At 47.1% G+C, this 21,255-nt stretch overlaps 1 protein-coding gene across 1 annotated transcript; it reads right to left on the reverse strand.

Annotated features, from left to right (window-relative positions):
- Positions 1-11,290: 11,290 nt before the first annotated feature.
- On the reverse strand, positions 11,291-12,226 carry LOC133019601 (olfactory receptor 8G17-like). The gene has a single exon (XM_061086134.1). The coding sequence runs from the start codon at positions 12,224-12,226 to the stop codon at positions 11,291-11,293; it is 936 nt and encodes a 311-aa protein (XP_060942117.1).
- Positions 12,227-21,255: the final 9,029 nt, after the last annotated feature.

The following is a 21,255-nucleotide window of genomic DNA, read 5'->3' on the forward strand; positions in this document are numbered from 1 at the left end:
AGTTCTGAAAAGCCCTCTTGGCTCCTTATGCACGTCCAGCTCTTCTGCAGAGGACAGACTAATACAGTCTCTGTCTTAATTGACTATGGGACCGACACCAATGTTGTGCAATAATGGTTTGGAGTGATACCGGTGATGTGATGCTGGTGTGCCTTTAGGCGTTCAATAAATTTGGTTATCAAAATAAAATATAAAACATTAATATTTAAAATATTAATATCAAATCATAACTTTAGTTTGTTTAAGTTCTATCGGGGGAACCACCCTTCACAGAAGGGAAAAGATAGCCAATTTATTCATTAAGATCAGTCTCATTTAGATCTAGTTCAATTAGAAATCTTAATATTAACTATTACAGATTATATAATGAACAGTGAAGGTTCATAGAGTTCTTGACAGTGTAGAGGTTGGCAAAATTCACTTATGCAACATTAATGACAGGACAAGGTTAAAAGAAAACATTTATTGTAAACATAATAAGTATAAAACACCAATTACTAAACAAAATACTAACTAACAAAGATGTGTGTGTGAGTGTGTGTGTGTGTGTGAGAGGGGATCTCTGTTAACTAACAAAGAGAGTCACACCTTCCTGTGGTCTTTTAAGATGGTCTCTAAGATAGCAGCTCCCCCCCTTCCTCTGAATTGGGGGAGTGGGTACGAACGTAGTGATATGCAGTGTCTGTGAGAATGTTAATTAGAAAATGGCAGGGTCTGTGTAGAGCTTAACTCACATTAACTTTCATTTAGCTTGTAACTACAATAACACCACATATATCAAACTTTAAAAACACCACACAGAATCAAATAAACAGTCTTGCTTAGTTCTAGTATCATTATTAAGCCCAGTATGATACCAGTCCTCCGAAAGGAAGAAAGTTGCTGTGCAGTTCGGTTAGTAGTTCGTCCTGCCGGCTGTGTGAAGTCTTCTGGCTCGTGTGGTCTCTGCTTCCACGGTTCTGTTGAGCTGTGTAGTTCAGTTGCTTATTGAATCTTTCAATAGACGAAAAGCAGTGTTATTGTCACAGGAAACCTCTTCGGACAGGCCTAATCCCCCTGCATTTACCTACTGTTTCCATGACGTTACCTCAGCGTTCGCCAGTGGCAATAAGCTGAGGGAAGCGGCGTTTGTGGACTTTATGGGGGATATGGAGAACAAAGGAGAGAGCCGCGGGGGGGCTCGCTGAGCCTCGCGGAGCGATCGCGACGTGTGATCTAATTAGCATATGAATCGGAGTCAAGCCGCTGGCTAGAACCTCTCTCTACTCACCATTGGAGGATACCACAGACCCTTGAAACTAATGTCACTCGTGATTGGCTGGTAGAAGTGTTGCTATTGGTCACCTTATGGGTCATTGCAGTGCACACGTGGGGTCATAGCATTCCACACATGGGGTAAGCCCCTCCCACTCAATATTAATAATAAAAATGTATATATTAATATTTATTATTATTTATTAGTAAGCCTTTACCAAAAGCACTGCAGTTAATTAAAACTAAACATTCATGTGATGCTTGATGTTATAGGTGAACATATTGTACAGGGAACAAATGTGAACAAGGTATATGTGGAGTGAAAGCTTTATTTACATACAGCAAAAATATTGTACAAAAACTCAGGTGAGGCTTGAAATGTTTCTCTGCAGCCTCTGGGTCATGACTTCTTTGTGGGACTCTGTCTGAATCTTCTCCAGTGTGTAGACGTCTGTGGTGTGTAGCTGTGAGATCAGTGTAGCTTCACGTCTTATATGAAGTGTGGGACACAGGTCGGTGCGCTCCTGGCTGTGGAAGGATGGATCCATGTCATCTGTCCCGCTTCAATCAGCTGTAAACACATTCAGTAAAATTAGCACAGTTCAATGACAACATACACCTTTACATGTAACTGGAAAATTATTTAATGAATATAACCTTACCCTCTTTCTTCTCCGACAACTCCTCAATGCTGATGTAAGGTCTGGTCGGATCATACTGGCTCATAGTGTGTCTTACTACGTCATGGACAGGCAGCTGGAAAACAACACGAGTAACATGAGTTTATTATTAATAAACGGAAATAGCCGCGCTGCATCACCGTTGGAAGATCCACAGCAAAAAAACACCAAAAAATTCATAAACAGTTACTTACATTCAATGGCTTACTTTTCCGCATATAGCTCTCACCTTAACTCAGGGACTGTGCGTCCGTCTTCTCCGCCTCGACTCGTCCACACCGGGCCCGCGGCTCTGCTTACACACGCACTCATCTTCTCCTCCAGGGAACAGCGTCGTGTCGACTTCAGCAAGTTATTTAACCCGAAAACAGAGTCACTCGTACGGACAAACAAACTTAACTCAAGCCGGAGTTACTTCCTGTCTGCGGGACACTCGATGCTGCACTGCGTTTACGAGGCTGTGATTGGACGAGCCCATCAGCTGATGACGCGAGCGGGTGACGTGAGGTTTTCACAGTAAATCTCCACAACTGTCCTTGTCATGAAGTTCAAATTATGAAGGAATTTCAGCTCTATATTGTGTCTTCTTTATATTTAAAATAATAATCAAACTGAGTGGAGATGTATGTTGTAGCCAAACAGCCGGCTGCTGTGTTTTGTCACTGTGCAGTCCATGGGGGATTAAATATTACACTGAAAAAATAAATCATTAAATCAATGAATGTTTCGTAGCAATTTTGAAAGTAGTGGTGAAAAGATAGCATTTATAATTCATGGAAAACAGCTTAGTTTGCCATTGACATGTGAATATGATGCCAGTATTTTGGGCGGACAGATATTTTTATGGAAAGCCGGGAGAAGTTTGGAGATTACAGGGCACAGACATATCATACCCAGCATAATTTCTTCCTGTTGGGCGGATTGCTGGTGGAGGTGTGGTTAACAAATCCTCTGTGCATTTAACCAGCACAATTGAAATAGTGACTGTAATCATGCCACTCTGTACAGTGGTTGAGATTCAGGATTGTTTTGGATGACAATAAAAATTTGAAATAAAGTGCATTGTTTCATTTGACAGCATTGACCTTTGTTCGTGGTATACAATGTAATTCATTATAGCACACCTACTTATTTAAGAACAATTTAAAATGTCAGGTTTTATATATATTTTAAGCCTGGTGTACTCAGCCAGATAATTTAGTTGCTGCCTCTTAGAAAAAGGTGTTATCTGCTCTGAGGGGAACTATCCTGATTTGCATTTGTGAAGCTCAGAGCATTGTCATTTGCATGTGAAAGCCTCCTCTAGGCGTAGGAGCGGGGGGTCACCTCACAACAGATATCAGGCTTGAAAACTGCAGGAAACAGGAGAGTTTCCTTTGCTGCCTGCAGATTCGTGTGAAAAGCTGTTAACCGAAGAATGTGCCAACACTTTCCTGCGACACATAATGACACAAACGCTTCTTTTCATGCAGTGTTTAGTTCTTACCTACAGGACATTGCGTCGCTGTAAGGAGTTGGAAAAAGCTTGAGATGTGTGGCGGTTTCCTTGAGAAGATGAGTTGGAAGACTGCACCTTTGCGCTCCTCTGGTAGAGTTGGATGCAAAGAGAAGATTTGAGCTGGAGGAATCCGGTTTCTCCACTCGCCGATGCAGGAGGAAAGGCCGGCAGCCTCCCCCTTTGGAGATGCAGGAGAAAGAGAGAGAGTTTGGGGAGGCCTGCTCTTAAATAGGCCCAGTGGCCCTCAGGTCATGTGGCCAGATTGACCAATTGGAATTGATCCTTGGAGCACTTCGCACCTCTATGTTAAAAAGCTGAAACAAAGGGCACATGTAGCCTCCTGGGAGTTTGAGTTATTTGACCTTCTCAGGACAAAGAGAACACGTTGCACTCTGGGAGATTGAGTTCGCTCCAGCCCATGCGGCATGTGTCTTTCTCAAGACAAAGAACGTGCTTTCAGATTTTGTCCACACATTTAGGCTGAAAGAGAGGCCTGCTTTTTGCACAAAAACCATGTCCCAACACCAATCTTCTGGACCATACGTTTGCTGAACAGCTTGATCGATCTCCTTCCTGGAACCTCACCACCCAGGGGGTGATTATTCTCCCTGTCTGCTCCTGAGACCAAGGCCATGGAAAAGTATGTCAATGACTCACTGGCTGCCGGAATTATGCGTCCTTCGTCATCCCCTGCTGGTGCGGGATTCTTCTTTGTGGATAAGAAGGACAAGACCCTCCGGCCCTGCATTGATTACCGAGGTCTGAACGATCACCATTAAGAACAGGTTCCCCTCCTACTTATCTCACCTGCATTCGAACTATTGCAAGGGGCGACAGTTTTCACTAAGCTTGACCTCCGAAACGCCTATCACCTGATTCGTATCAGGGAGGGGAATGAGTTGAAGACTGCATGCAGTGAGTTGAAAACAAGGTTCTCGTCTGCTCCCATCCTCGTTTTTCCAGACCCGGTGTGTCAGTTTCTGGTGGAGGTGGACGCATCCGAGGTGGGTGCAGTCCTCCCTCAGAGGTCGGCAGAGGACCAGAAGATGCACCCTTGTGCCTTTTTCTCCCTTAAATTGTCACCAGCCAAACAGCGTTATGACATTGGGAAAAGAAAGCTGTTGGCTGTTAAAATGGCCATGGAGGAGTGGAAGCATTGGTTGGAGGGGGCGGAGCAACCATTTGTGGTCTGGACCGACCACAAGAACCTTGAATACATCCGGTCAGCCAAGCGGTTGAGTTCCCGTCAAGCCAGGTGGGCTCTATTCTTTAACCGTTTAGTTTTTTCCCTATCTTACCGCCCAGGATTGAAAAATGTCAAGCCTGATGCCCTGTCCCCGCAGTTCCAGTCAGACGATGGTCACTCAGTACCCGAAAGTATCCTCCCCTCCAAGGTGGTCATTGGCACTATAACCTGGGACATCAAGGATAAGGTGAAGCAGGGTCAGGCTGATCACCTAGCGCCCAGTGCCTGTCCTGTTCATCGCCTGCTTGTCTCTGCTAACCTTCGCCCTCAGGTTCTCCAGTGGGGACACACTTCTCGCCTTGCCTGCCACCCAGGGGTCAGACGCACCCTAGCTCTATTGAGGCAACGCTCCTGGTGGGGTTCCATTGAAGAGATGATTTGTTCCCAGCACAAGAGTGCTCGTCATGCTCCTTCCGTCTTGCTCCAGCCACTGCCTATTCCCTACAACATGTGTTTCGTCTGCATGGTCTTCCCAGTGACATTGTCTCAGACAGGGGTCCACAATTCACCTCTCCCTTCTGGATGGAATTCTGCAGCCTGTTGGGAGCTAAGGTCAGTCTATCCTCTGGGTTCCACCCACAATCGAATGGCCAGTCCGAAAGAATGAACCAAGAGATGGAAACTACTTTGAGGTGCGTGGTCTCCCACAATCCTTCTTCCTGGTCGAAGCAGCTCCTTTGGGTCGACTCGTGACCTCCCACTCCGGTTGGAGTCAAGGAAATTGGCTCCGCGATTTGTGGGACCATTTCCTATAGCTCAGATCATTAACCCGGCTGCAGTCCGTCTCCACCTTCCCTGGTCGATGAGGGTCCATCCTACATTTCATGTATCCAAGATCAAACCCCTCAACGAGAGCCAACTTCAGCCAGCCTCCAGGCCCCCAGTCCCGACCACGGGGTAGGTGTTTCCAGTATCTGGTGGACTGGGAGGGATGTGGACTGGAGGAGCGCTCCTGGGAGCCCTTTCGCAACATCTTTGACCGTACTCTCATCAAAGAGTTCCATAGGTCCCATCCTGACCAGCCTGGTGGGACGTCAGGAGCGTCCCTAGTGGGAGGGGTTCTGTCACAAATTCACCCTCTTATTAATATTTTTATTTGTCTTATCATAGTTTTGCATATACTAATCCATTTGTCATTTCAGACCTCAGCCACTCCCCTCTGCTCTGCACTTCCTCGTGTCACAGATCCCTTACCGGCCCCACCCACAGACGCACCTACCTTCCATCAACTCATTAGTCTCCACAGTATATCTACCTGCCTGTTTCCTTTGTCCTCTGCCAGAGCGTTTAGTTTCTTTGTACCTAGCCTTCCAGCGTTTTCCCTTCTGACTTATCTTCTGCCTGATCTCCATCGTGACCTGCCTGCTATTTCCCTGGACTTCCCTTTTGCCTGCTCCTTGTCGGATTTGTTTGTGCCTGGCTCTGACCCCTGCTATGTTTAATAAACCCAGAACATTGCTCATTCCCACTCTGCTTCAGTGTCGTTGCTTTTGGGTTCACGCCTGCCATTCTGCCAGCCCTGACAGTCTCAAACTCTTGATTTGTGCTCCTGTCTCTTTAAGATTTATTCACTGAAACTGTTTCCACTGAGTAACGTGCCCTTTATCAATAAGTCAGGAGCTGGATGTGCGCCGTAGAGAAAGGTCGCACTGACAATGGCTCTGCATGCACTACGCAGTTTTATGTTTATAATGTATTTTCTTGTTTGTTTTTTTGTACACACTGCACTGTCGCTCATGCAGTATGATCGACTAGCACTTTTGGAAATATGTTCGACGCTAAATACTGAGTTTTTTTCAACTTACCGGAGTGTTTGCTGTGGCTCCTTTGTTCTACAGCTCTGCTTACCAATACCCCGACGGAAGAGAAAGAAGCGAGGGAAGCGCGCCGGTATCCTGTGCAGAGGTCAGACGAGATGCTGCAATCACCCGCTGCCGAGCATTCTGCTCGCGAATGTTCAATCCCTGGACAATAAAATGGACGAGCTGCACGCACGGATTAACTTCCAGCGGGACATCGCAAACTGCTGTGTGCTGGAGCTCACTGAGACCTGGCTGGATCCCATGGTGTCTGACTCGGCCGTCACTACGGCCGGTTTTCCATCTACCGGCAGGACAGAACCCCCGAGTCGGGTAAGAGCAGAGGTGGAGGTATATGCTTAATGGTGAACTCTTGCTGGGGCTTCAGATGTTGCTGCAATTTCAGCACACTGCTCACCAGACCTGGAGCTGCTATCGGTAAAAGTCCGACCTTTTTACCTTCCCCGTGAGTTCAGCTCCGTTATAATCACAGCTGTTTACATTCGCAGGCAGGCAAAATATGCGCATTAGAGGATCTGTACGGAGTTATTAATGGACTGGAGGATGCACACCCTGAGGCCGTCTCTATTGTTGTTGGTGACTTCAATTGGGCTAATATGACGAACGTTCTGCCAAAATATAATCAACACATTAACTTTCACACCCGGGGTGACCAGACTCTTGACCATTGTTACTCGCAAATACGGAACAGCTACAAACCCCTCCCCCGCCCCGCTTTTGGGAATTCGGATCACACCTCCATTATGCTCATCCCAACCTACAGTTTAAAGCTGGAGTGCTGAATCCATTAGAACTCTCCAGGATTGCTTTGAAACGACAGATTGGCAGATGTTCTGTGTTGCAGTGGATGGGGACATTAATGAATACACAGACACTGTCTCTGCATATATCTCCAAATGCATCGATGATGTCGTCCCTAGGGTCAGTGTTAGGACTTTCTCAAACCAAAAGCCCTGGGTAAATGGTAATGTCCTTGCTAAGCTCAGAGCACGGTCCTCTGCCTTCAACTCTGGTGACCGGAGGCTTTAAGAAAGTCCAGATGTGACCTACGGAGGGCCGTCAGAGATTGAAAAAGAGACTACAGGGACAAGCTGGAATCCAACTACCTCAGCTCCGACCCTTGACGCTTGTGGGGCGGCCTGCGACACATAACAGGCTATAAAGGGAGAAATAGCAGTGATGATCAGCCCGCCGCCTCTCTACCTGATGACCTCAACACCTTCTATGCACGGTTTGAGGCAACCAACACCAACAACCCAGTCCCCTCCTGTACTCCCTGTACACGCAGGACTGTGTGGTAACACAAAGTTCCAACATCATCATTTACTTCCTGAGCAGACTCAAGAAGTTTGCATTGGCTGCAAAAACACTGACAAACTTTTACAGGTGCACCATCGAGAGCATCCTCTCAGGCTGCTCTGCTGCTGATCGCAAGGCCCTGCAGAGGCTGGTGAAGACAGCGGAGCGGATCATCGGCTGCCATCTCCCTTCCGTGCAAGGCATCTACAGCACAAGATGCCTGAGAAAAGCACGGAAGATCATCAAGGACCACAGCCACCCAGGCTGTGGACTTCTCACACTGCTGCCGTCTGGCAAATGCTACCGGAGCATCCGAGCACGGACCACCAGACTCACAAACAGCCTCTTCCCCCAGGCCATAAGGCTTCTGAATCAGCAACACTGACCCTCTGAACAGTTACCATGCACATTCTGCTCCACCACCCATACAAATACACTTACTACACATATATTCATATTATTTAATCTAATATTCCCCCCGCTTCACCCGGTAAACTGCTGCTTCCTTTTGTTATGTTATATGTTAGGGGTTATACGTTATATGTTAAATGGTATATTATTATTACACATACTAAGTAGTTACTACACATATATTCATATTATTGAATTGAATATTCCCCACTCCTTCACCCTGTAAACTGCTGATTCATTTTACTACGTTATATGTTATGTCATTTTTTTTTATTTTGTAAAGCCCGTCTACTGCGTAGATGCTGCCTGCCAGGTCACAAGAATTTCACTGCTCTGATAACGCTGACATGGGTGCATATGACAATAAACTTTGATTTGATTTTTGATTTGAAGTCGAACTTTACCCTCAAATCTTTTCTTTCACCTGTTTTCAGTTTTACGTTGAAATTAGTGCTGTCAGTTAAACGCGTTATTAATGGCGTTTACGCAAACCCATTTTAACGCCGTCAATTTTTTTAACGCGAGATTAACGCAGAGCTGCAGCTGCAGCTTCAGTATCTGTGTTCGCCTCCAGTCTGACCTGCCCCCACTTTTGGTTTTAATATTTCGCCAACTAAAATATATATTTTTAAGCTATTGTAGCGTCCCCGTTTCCACAGGACACGGAACTTCTTCGTGGTTTAGTAACTTGTATTTCCCTCTACACGAACATGTGCACTTCTCACTCTTACTCCGTCACTCGCACACAGCAACAACACTTCACTTCCTCATTGATCCCCAAACAACCCCATCCTATTGGTCCAAACAGTCACATGTTCCACCCCGACCCCTTCACTGACCCTGACGCTCCTTCAACACAGTGTTTTACTGAACATACGTCAAAAACAAACATAAACATAAACCCAGTCCGTTACACTATTAGGCTGCAGCTATATGTTTTTATTTATTCGAAAATAGGGTACTTTGTATTTCATACATTTTCCACAAATAAGGGGAGGACTCAAATAGCCCTACAAAATTCTGTGTTTAATTTATTTCAAAGTAGGCCGACACTTGCCTGTGTATTTTGTTTGTTCGTTATTTTGTTGCTTGTCTGTTTGAGTAGCTAGCTGTAAGTAGTACACGTACCTTTTATTGGAAACCTGACAGTTATGGTTCATTGTTTCTGAAATAAGAGGCCTGACTGCTATGTTCACAGCAAACTTGAAAAAAATAAAATATTAAGCCATGGTTTAACTGCACTATAGGCTGAGTCCTTGTTTACCTGAAATGTGAACTTTATAATTTTATTTTGTACCGCCTTGTTTGGTATTGATAATACACCACTATTCACACACATACACACACACTTTAACGTGTGGTCAGATACACATCATGTCCTTTGAGCGTAAACGCACACACATTCACACATAACAGTACGTCATACTTCTTTTCAACTTCAGATGATTCATGCTTAAACTCTGATACAGGCTTCTCTGCTCCTAAACTTCAGATACACACACACATCTCCAGCTAGTTGATTGAACATTCTCATACTCCGTATCAAACAGGGAGTCTAATACACAGCAGATTAGAGGTAGGGGAGGCTTTCTCTCACAGTGCTTTCATGAATAACTTCATTATATTGAATTCTGAGATGTCTTCTCTCCTGTGAAATTATCAGTCTTAGAATGCTTTGAGGCCGGGACACTATGACCTCACTTCACTTCACTTCACACACATACTGAGCACACACACTCAGGCAACATGCTTATGACCTCTGGTAACCATAGCAATGGCGTGCACGTACAGCGTCATCATCACGCAACGCCAGGAGGAGGACCCAACGCCAGGAGGGCAGGACTTCCTTGTGAAACAGCCAACGAGGCACTGCCCCGCGTACAAGAACCTCTGTCACGCCCAGTATATCAATATATAAGCTTTGTGCGCACTCTGCCTCAGCGCCATTTTTCCTGTGCAGGATCAGGGATCAGTGGACCATGCATGATAATTTGCTAGACACCGCAGTTTTCTGACCTGTGACCTCTGAATAAACCTGCTTAATTTTAACTTGAGAACGACGCCTCCTGCCTTTGATTTCCACCCGCAACATTGGCAATGTTGTTTTTCAATAAAATAAAACATTTGCATAAAGCAAGCCAATCCACTTTTCCATGTTGATAAGAGCATTAAAACGAAAGTAAAATTATGGAAAAAAAAATAAATGAAGGGACATTTGGAATAGATAATAGATACAAATTTGCGATTAATCGCGATTAAATATTTTAATAGTTTGACAGCACTAGTTGAAATAAAATGATCTTCTATTAACTAATGTGAAATCAGTGTCAGATCCAGTCAATAGAAACTATCTTCAGAGGGGAACTTTACACTTTTATACTTTTACACTTTTCCTGGGGTAATGAGTTGGAATCAGTACTTTAACTTTGACACAAGTACTCAAGAAATAATGTGTGTACTTATACTTCCTGGTGTTAGCCTCACATTAAAGTGATTTTACTTCAGCATCATTAAGAAGAAGATTTAAAAAGAGAGTTTCAGTTTCTACAGGATCAGTGAGCAGACACACACACACACACACACAAACTCACATACACACAAACACACACACACACACACATACACACACACACACGCTTCTACAATCACGAGCTGCTGCTTTAGAATCAGAATGAAATAAATCAGATGGACGATGTGGAGACACAAACATGATTAGAAGTTTAATAAGAGTCGAGGTGTGAAGACAATATTATTATAACACTTTCACACTGCTGCTACTTGATGATAATTATAACAGTAATAATAATAAATGTCAATGTTTTCAGATATGTATTTTCTATACATTATATTAGTACAACGTAATGTAACATGTACCTTTTGACACATTTACTTCAATAAAGACTGAATTTGCAGTTTCTCAGTAAAACAATGAAAATGTGATTTACTTTGTTGATTAAAATCATTTATTTCCTGATTCATTATGACTTTAAAAAAAAGGTTCACTGATGAAAACATAAAAACAGAGAAAACGCATGTTTCCTCTAAATAATATATTTTAAACTTCACTCTGTTTATATGAGAATTATGAGACTTTTCTGGACTGAATCAGTTGAGACAGAAACGTTCGTATCTCTTTGGACTGGACTCCGTAGATGATGGGGTTCAAGCTGCCGGGGATGACGTGAAACAGAATGGCGCACAGCTTCCTGTAGTCAGATAACTGAGGGAAGCGATGCAGAGTAATGACAAGCATTCCACATAAGAACATGATCATATACGACATCAGGTGGGTGCTGCAGGTCTTCAGGGCCTTACTGTTCAGAGACTTGCTCTTACTGATCACACACACGACTGTGATCTTAGCGTAGGTGAGAACTATGCTGCCGATAGAAGAAGAGAGCAGGACCACGGTGAACGTGAGGCCGTAGATGTTATTAATAAACGAACTCTCACAGGAGAGTTTGAACAGCGAGGCGTTGTCACAGAACGGGTTCGTGATCACTGTCCTGCATCGGTTCAGTCTTAAGGTCAAACCCAACAGAATCCCCACCAGAACAAAGGCCGTGCCCCAGGCAGACATGGTCAGCATGACCACCATCTTGTTGGTCATGATGGCGGCGTAACGCAGAGGATTACAGATGGCCACGTATCTGTCAAAGGCCATGATCATCAGTATCGTGTGAGAGGTGGTGCCGAACATGTGCGTGGAGAACGCCTGCAGCACACACTCGTAGAAGCTGATGAGGCGCTCGGAGGGAGGACGCAGGATGTCTGACAGCAACCGAGGCAACATGATGGAGTTTCCCACGATGTCATTGACGGGCAGGTTACAGAAGAGCAGGTACATGGGCTGGTGAAGGTTCTTATCTATGAAAATCACCACCAGGATGCCGATGTTTGCTAAGATGATGAGGATGTAGGAGAGTAAGAAGAAGAAGAAGACAGGGTAGACAGAAACCTGTGTGACCTTTAACCCCTCCAGCTGCAGGGTGTCACTGTTCCACGTGAAGTTTTCCATCAACCTGCAAACAGAAGCTCAAGGATCAGTTTTCACATAGTTTAAATAAACAAAGTTTTAACTGCAGACGATAAATCAGGAAAAACATTAGAAATGAAAGAGGATTTAAATGAGACAACATTAAAACAGATGAACGTCACCTTCAGTTTTTGTGAAGTTATCAAACACAGAGAGAACAAACTTCTGCTGAAGCCGGGAGCTGGATTCACTTTTATAGAGAAGTCGTAACCAGGGGCAGGGAACTCGGATCATCTGGGAATTAACCTGAACAACTTCAGAGTTCACGTTTAAACTTTTCTACCTGAAAGCAGCAGCTTGATGAAAGTGAGTCTGATGTGTGAGTGTAAACAAGAGAAAGTTTCCTCCTTCTCTCCCTGAGCGTCTGTTCTCTGTGACTCTGGTGAGTGGGTTCCATCTCCTGAGAGAAGAACTGACTGAGAGTCACAAACTGTCTCAACCAGCTGCAGCTGAAGAGTGAAGCTGAACTGAGATCAGTTAGAAACACTCTGAAGTTAATAACAACCAGAGTTTATCTCCAATATTCAGCAGGAAACTGTGAAACATGAAGGATTCTGAACAGTTTGGTGGATTTGATTCACTTCATCAGACACAAGGACCAGTTCACCATGTGTGGCTGCAGGGGGCGCTGTTTATCAGTTCGAGTTTTATTAATGAATTATTATTAACTAGAATGAAACTTATAGAGAGCGTTCCCCAACCAAGGCCCACAACTCCCCTTAAGGTCAAATGCTCCAAATTACAGAAAACTCAGATATCAGTCCTCTTAATATGCCAGATTATTTACTCCAAGATCCATGAATTTTCTGTGAAATTGGCAAAAATATCCAAAAAAATCCCCTATTTTGCGACAGCGAAGAAAGTGGTTTAGAAAATCTTGGAACTGGCTCTTAAGAGTAAAAAGTCTCATCCTTCAACCAGTTTAGTAGTTTTGTGTTATCCTGTTGACAACAAAAACTGACAGGCGAAGAAAACATAATCTTCTCAATGGAGGTAAATAAGGCTTTACAACAAACGCGTACTGCCATAAGAAACTAATCTGTAACTGGAAAGTAAAAACTATAAAATACAATTTCTAACATTCCTATGGCTGCAAAGCAGCACTGGGGCCTGAGCACATGCATTTTGAAGCATTGCATGCATTTTGCATGAAAAAGAAAAATAATTACTGAGGATATATTGACACATAGAGCTGTTCAGGCTTGGAGTCTGATCATGAGATAGAAGTTTGGTGGTGATAAGACAATGCAGAGTGGAGTGCCGTACCTCAATGTTTACATGGTTTGAGGAAATTTCCCAATTCTGAGAGAGAGAGAGAGAGAGACGTAACCTTTGCAAGACATTGTGGAAATTGAGATAAATCACATCACAACTTCCATCCAGTCTGGAACACGAGTGGTGCTCCGTTTATTTAGCATCAGTTAGCATCAAATCAAAACAAACAAGATGGCGTTAAATACCCCAGCATGCCCCGGGGTCCCGGATGTCATTACGTTCCCGTCGCGCCGGGCCCCTGACGTCATCACGCCACCCGGCATGCACTGGGGTCGGCGTCATCACCCACGCAGGAGCCTGACGCCGAACGCATTAAGTAAACAATGGTGCGAACACATACTGAGCGCGGAGGTTGAATTATGTAAGTCCCCCACTCACTACACACGTCCCCCCAGAATTCAACATAGCAGACAAAAAATATCACCACACAGGTGGTTGTATTAACCGGCCAAAACGACTGCGTTTTACAGGGGGTGGAGGAGACACTACCGTGGCAGGTATCCCGCCCTGACAGGAGTGTGGGAGGTTTGATAGGAAGGGGAACAGGGGGTGGATGCATAACTGGAGGCCGCCCGCGTCGTGGGGGCTGGGCTACTTCAACGGGCTTAGCCACGTCCAGATGAGCTGGTTTGAGGCGGTCAATGGAGAGTCGCTCCGGTTTGCCTCCCATGTCCACCACAAAATGTTTGTCCCCCTTCTCCAACACGCGAAATGGGCCCTCGTAGGGCGGCCTTAGTGGTCCCCTATGAGCGTCGTGGCGAACAAGAACGTATTCAGCCTTCTGAAGCCCAGCGGGGATGTGCGACTGAGGGAGGCCGTGCCGGGAAGTAGGGACAGGTGCGAAAAGCCTCGCGTTGTCCAGTAGCGTGGCCCGCTGGGGAGCCGCAGACCAAGGGACGTTGGAGGTAGGAACAAAATCCCCTGGGACCCGCAGAGGCTGGCCATAGACAAGCTCCGCGGATGAGGATTGCAGGTCTTCCTTTGGTGCAGTTCTGATGCCCAGCATCACACACGGGAGCTTGTCAACCCAGTTGCAGTCTTTGAGGCCAGCCCGAAGTGAAGCCTTCATCGACCTATGGAACCGCTCACAGAGACCGTTAGCCTGCGGGTGATATGCAGTCGTGCGGTGGAGTTTCACTCCGAGGCTCTGGGCCACCGTGTTCCACAGCTCAGACGTGAACTGCGCACCCCGGTCTGAGGATATGTCCGAAGGGGTGCCGAGCGGGCAACCCAGGTGCCGATAAATGCCCGTGTCATCTCCACGGATGTCAGTGATGTCAGTGGCACAGCCTCAGGCCAACGGGTGGTCCTGTCAACCATGGTGAACAGGTAGGTGAAACCATGAGAGGAGGGTAGAGGGCCAACCAGATCCACGTTGACATGATCAAACCGCCTCTCTGGCACCGGGAACAACTCTAACGGGGCTTTAGTGTGTCGGTGCACTTTGGCCCGTTGGCACTCCAGACAAGTGGCAGCCCAGTCTCTAACGTCCTTTTTGAGGCCGTGCCAAACAAACTTTGCCGCCACCAGTCTCTGCGACGCTTTTGACCCAGGATGGGAGAGGCCATGGATGGCATCAAAAACGCGGCGTCTCCATCCCGTGGGCACGATCGGCCGAGGCCTGCCTGTGGAGACGTCACACAGGAGCGTGGTGTCAGCCTCCCCAAACACGACGTCCTCTATCCTCAAACCTGTAGTCGAGGTCCTCAGGGTGTGTATGTCTGGATCTGTGGTCTGGTCCGCTGCCATGCGGCCGTAATCCAGGCCAAGATGGACTGCTCCTGCCACAGCCCGTGACAGGCAGTCCGCCACCTGGTTGTCCTTACCGGCCACGTGCTGTAAATCCGTGGTGAACTCGGAGATGTAGGACAGATGACGTTGCTGGCGAGCGGACCACGGCTCAGCCACCTTGGCCATGGCGAAAACCAGCGGTTTGTGGTCGACGAAAGCGGTGAAGTGTCGACCTTACAGCAGGAAACGGAAGTGTCTGATGGCGAGGTAGAGACCCAACAGCTCCCGATCGAACGTGCTGTATTTCCGCTCGTTGGTGCGCAGTTGTCGACTGAAGAAAGCAAGCGGCTGCCAGGCCCCGCCTACCCACTGCTCGTAGACAGCCCCGACAGCGTAATCCGAGGCGTCTGAGGTGATGGCGATGGAGGCTGTGGCAGAAGGATGTGCCAGCATAGCGGCGTGCGCAAGGGCTGCCTTAGTGTCAGCAAAAGCCTTATCCCTGCCCTCAGTCCAGTCCACAGCGTGCGTGGGCTTGCCTTTCAAGGCCTCGTACAGGGGCTGCATGAGCTGGGCGGCTCGAGGGATGAACCGATGATAAAAGTTCACCATGCCGAGGAATTCCTGCAGGGCTTTCACGGTGAGTGGGCGTGGAAAACGTGTGACCGCCTCCACCTTTGATGGGAGAGGGACTGCGCCGTCCTTAGTGACTCTGTGTCCCAGGAAATCAATGGTGGAGCGACCAAACTGGCACTTAGCAGGGTTAACAATCAGGCCATGTTGGTTGAGCCGCTCAAAAAGCACTCGGAGGTGCGACCGGTGCTGAGATTCGGACGTGCTTGCAACCAGAATGTCGTCCAAATACACAAAAAGAAAAGGCAGGTCACGTAAAACAGAGTCCATGAGGCGTTGAAAAGCTTGGGCTGCGTTTTTAAGTCCGAACGGCATCCTTAGGAACTCAAAAAGCCCGAACGGCGTAATCACCGCTGTTTTTGGAATGTCCAGTGAGTGCATAGGCACCTGATGATAGCCCCGGACGAGGTCTACCTTAGAAAAAATCACCATCCCGGCCAGGTGTGCTGAAAAATCCTGTATGTGCGGGACTGGGTATCGGTCAGGTGTTGTTGCCTCATTAAGCCGCCTGTAGTCGCCACCAGGCTTGGGGACGATGTGAAGGGGTGACGCCCACGGGCTGTCGGATCGGCGGACTATTCCCAGGCGTTCCATGTTGGAAAACTCGGCCTTAGCCACGGCAAGCTTGGTCGGGTCGAGGCGGCGAGCACGGGCGTAGACGGGTGGACCAGTAGTGGCGATGTGGTGCTCCACACCATGCTTCACGGCAGACGCAGAGAAAGTGGGCTGAGTGAGTGATGGAAAACTAGCCAGTAACCGGTGGAAGTCATCCGGTGTGGACAGCATGCTAGACAGTCCCATGGAGCCAGCCCCGCCGAGTGTGCACGTATAAGAACAGAACGTGACGGCGTCGATCAAACGGCGGTTCTTTACATCCACCAACAGTCCATGCGCACACAAAAAATCAGCGCCAAGGAGGGGAACGGCGACCTTTGCCGTGACAAAATCCCAGCCAAACCGATGCCCCCCGAAACACAACTCAACGTACCTCAGTCCATACGTGCGGATGGGGGTCCCATTAGCTGCTTCCATAGGGGGCCCGTGGCTGTCGGTCACCATATCCAAACGGGATGCAGGCAGGACGCTCCTCTGTGCTCCCGTGTCGCACAGGAAACGTCGTCCGGAGATGTTGTCCCGGATAAACAGCAGCCTGCCGATGTGGCCGACACTCATGGCCACTACTGAGCGCCGGCCCTGGTGTTTCCCGACCCGCCGAACCTGCAGGGCGGCCGACATCTATAAGCCTTCGGTCCAAACTTCTCGTGGTAGAAGCACAAGCCTGAAGAAGACTGTTGGGGGCCTGAAGGTAGCTGCCGACGAGAAGAGGTTGCTGCGATGAGTGTGGAATCCTCCATGGTCACTGGATCGCCGTGCGGTGCCAGAAACGCGGCCATTACATAGCGCTCTTGACTCGCCACAAAAAATGTATCAGCCTCTTCAGCCAGTTGTCTACAGTCGGTGATTGTGGTGTTGGCCAACGCAGCCCTGACTTGGGAAGGCAGCTGACGCAGGAAAAGCTGGGTGAAAAGAAAATGGGGGCTGTGCTCCCCCAGGAGATCCAGCATATGGTCCATGAGCTCAGATGGTTTGCTATCACCCAGTCCTTGGAGGGAGAAAAGCCTGCTGGCTCTCTCAGCGTCTGACAGTTCAAAAGTCTTTAACAGGTGAGCTTTGAGTGCCTCATACTTGTCCGTAGCTGGAGGGTGTTTCAGCAGACTCACCACCCGGGATGCTGTTGAACTTCCAAGAGCTGACACAATGTAGTAGAAACGTGTTGTGTCAGCTGTTATGTCCCGCAGGGCAAACTGCGCCTCCGTCTGGGCAAACCATGCTGAAGCTGATGCTTCCCAGAATTCGGGGAGTTTGAGGGCCACAGCGTGCACAGCCATGGTCAGGTCCCGTTTGTGAAAAACGTCAATCAAACGAACGTCAGGGTCACCAGTGTGGAAATTGAGATAAATCACATCACAACTTCCATCCAGTCTGGAACACGAGTGGTGCTCCGTTTATTTAGCATCAGTTAGCATCAAATCAAAACAAACAAGATGGCGTTAAATACCCCCCAGCATGCCCCGGGGTCCCGGACGTCATTACGTTCCCGTCGCGGCGGGCCCCTGACGTCATCACGCCACCCGGCATGCACTGGGGTCGGCGTCATCACCCACGCAGGAGCCTGACGCCGAACGCATTAAGTAAACAATGGTGCGAACACATACTGAGCGCGGAGGTTGAATAATGTAAGTCCCCCACTCACTACAACATAAAGATTCCTTCGATCTTTGATCACTGACACTGTCACTGCAGGAGTGGAGTTGTTTGTTTACAGCTCAGCATCAAAGGATTCATGGTCCATGTATGTCTGTGTTACAGAACATAGTGTTTTTATGGCGTGTAATCAAATTTTGACGCCACACCACGGTCACACCGTGTGACAAAAAATCGATCTTTTAATAAGTGTATCTCTGTCTTGTTGAGATGACTCTCATCTCAATTTGAAGTTGATCTGATGAAAGCCCTGCAACAAGTTCCTCAAAGAAAAATGTGGAATATGCACTAAATGCAAAATAGCAGGCTTCCTGTAGCGTTTTTCAAATTGCTACTAAAACTTTTTTGTTTGTCTGCTCATGACACACATGTGTATCAATTTTTGTCAAGATCGGTCAATGAGAACACGTTCCGGGGGTCTCGGGGGGGTACCATTGAGCCATTTTGCGACGCCCATTGAAAATTCCTTCAGAATATGTACAATTTTTAGCACTGTTGGGCAATGTTTTTGTGCAAACCACAGGCCTCCTTTCGGCCTATGTGTGTGGTCAAAGCTTGAAACAAACATGCCGCATGTGCTGGAGCGAACTCAATCTCCCAAGATAGCACAGGTTCCATTGTTCTGAGACAGTCAAGGAACTCAGTCTCCCAGGGGGCAACAGGTTCCTTCTGTTCTGGACATCTTCACACATAGGTGTTAGAAGCCACAAAAGGCAACTCCAATTGGTCAATCTGGCCACATGACCTGGGGGTCACTGGGCCTATATAAGACCAAGGTCACCCCCAATTCTTTTTTTTTTCTCCAATCCCTCTGAGGGCAGAAGGCTGTTCCAGCTCTCTCTTCTCCACCGAAACACTGATGAGGCAGACAGCCACCCTTGTCTCCTGCAACGCCAAGGAGAGGGCCGGGCTGCTCCAGCAAAAACAAATGATTACTCAGCCAATCAGGAGCTGAGAACGTGAAGTCATGAGAATACGTGTGCAGCCGGTTCCAAGCTTCAGTTCCTCACTTTTCTCTGAATGTGTTTAATGAACAGAGATTAAATGTCATATAAACTTCAACGTGTATAAACACGGTAACTGTTGGAGGAAAGAGACAAAAATAGACATAAAATAAACTTTGCATTATAAAAAGTGGAGGAACATCAACATGAGTGAGTCGCTCCGATGACTGTAGAGTGTTTCAAGAGTTTCCATTTCAGAAGATTAAACACACGACTGTCGACAAAACATCTGGTTCAGCAGCTGCAGTTTGGTCTGAGTCTGAGGACACGAGGACTCAAAGAAGGAGACAACGACATGAGGAGAAATGGTTAAGGAGATGAGGACACAATGACAAGGACGTGGAGAAAGGGAAACAAGAAATTTTAATAAAGGACGAGCAAATGATGATGAAGAGACAAGGACACGGGGGAAGGGGGTGAGGAGACGAGGAGACATTCATCTGTGTCCGCTTGTCCTCTTTTTAACTCAGTCAGTCGTGTTTCTGCTCCTGATGATTATAAACCTGACGACTGATCAGATCCATTTATTCAATATGATTGAATCTGAGCATGTCTCTTCATGCCTGTTGTCATGGAAACGTCAGATATGTTGTCTGTGTCTAATTCATCCATTTCTCAGCCTTCGTGTCCGGTCCTCTCCAGCTCTCATTAGCATCCAGCTAACTCCAGTCACTGGGTCAAGTACACGACTGAGCAGCTGCTACCAGGCTAATTAGCTCGAGGGTGAAAGGCTTGATAAAACCGATCATTAAGGTTGAATGAGTCTGAAACAGAATTAATTATCATTACACAGCTGATCTGATTAATTTTCAATTTATTATGAAATTTACACAAATTATTGAAATCATGAAAGAGTCAGTTTATCAGAGAGAGAGAGAGAGAGAGGGGGAGAGAGAGAGATATAGTGAGTGTGTGTGTGTGTGTGTGTGTGTGTGTGTGTGTGTGTGTGTGTGTGTGTGTGTGTGTGTGTGTGTGTGTGAGTGTGTGTGAGTGATTTCCCAGGAGTCTCAGTGACCAGCAGGTTAATAGAATCAAACCAGTGTTCAGGGGCCGACGGACAGGAAGTCGCTGGAGACGATCTCCTCTTCACCTTCACACCTGCAGTCAAACCAGATGTGAACCAGGTGTGAACTATCAGTTTATCAGTGATGATCAGTGTTGGGGAGTAACGGAATACATGTAACGGCGTTACGTATTTAGAATACAAATTATGAGTAACTGTATTCCGTTACAGTTACAAATTAAATAGATGGTATTCAGAATACAGTTACATTGTTGAAATCAGTGGATTACATGACGGTACTTCTCTGTTTCTCGAGTTTATTCACTGTCTCGTAAATCCACCGGAGGCAAAGCCCCCAGGAAGCAGCTGGAGACCAGGGCTGCCGTAAGAGCGCCCGGACCCCGGCGGCGTGAAGGAGCCTCACCGCGACCGGCTCGGGACCGTTACAGGCCCGGGACCGAGGCTCTGAGAGAGTTCCGTCGCTACCAGAAATCTACGGAGCTGCTGATCCGCAAGCTGCCCTTCCAGCGCCTGGTGAGAGAAGACCGACCTGCGCTTCCAGAGCTCTGCTGTCATGGCTCTGCAGGAGACCAGCGAGGCACGCAGGGTTCACACCGGACGCTGAAGCGCCGCTAAAATAATATCACCCGTTGACCCAGAAGTATAAAAGCATATAGTCACTTGTTGCTCCAACATTAACTGCAACAGCGTCCCAATTTAATTTCATCCATCTTCAAGAACTTCTCCGCTGTTCTCTCCGTTCAATGTCGGGTGTCGAGGGTAAATTACGTATCCCCCCCCCCCCCTCTCTTTTTATCTTTATGACTGCTTGTGTGTCTGTAGTGGATGGGCAGAGGGGGGCATTTAATAATGTGATCGGTCAAATTGGTAAATTTAAAACTCCAGGACAACAGAAGGGGAATACAAACTATGGGATGCATGCTTTATCATTTATATCATATAAAATATGTCATCAATATCGTTTAAAATCCTTTTTCAGTGTGTTTCCTGGAGCGATACGCTCGCGTCAAGCGCAAAAAATAGACCCGACGCCGAAACGATCGCTGCACGGCGCGAGGCAGCCTTGGAGCAGGGGGGGGGGT

Source organism: Limanda limanda, chromosome 14, assembly GCF_963576545.1.
Source record: "Limanda limanda chromosome 14, fLimLim1.1, whole genome shotgun sequence".
In the NCBI taxonomy this organism is placed as follows: domain Eukaryota; kingdom Metazoa; phylum Chordata; class Actinopteri; order Pleuronectiformes; family Pleuronectidae; genus Limanda; species Limanda limanda.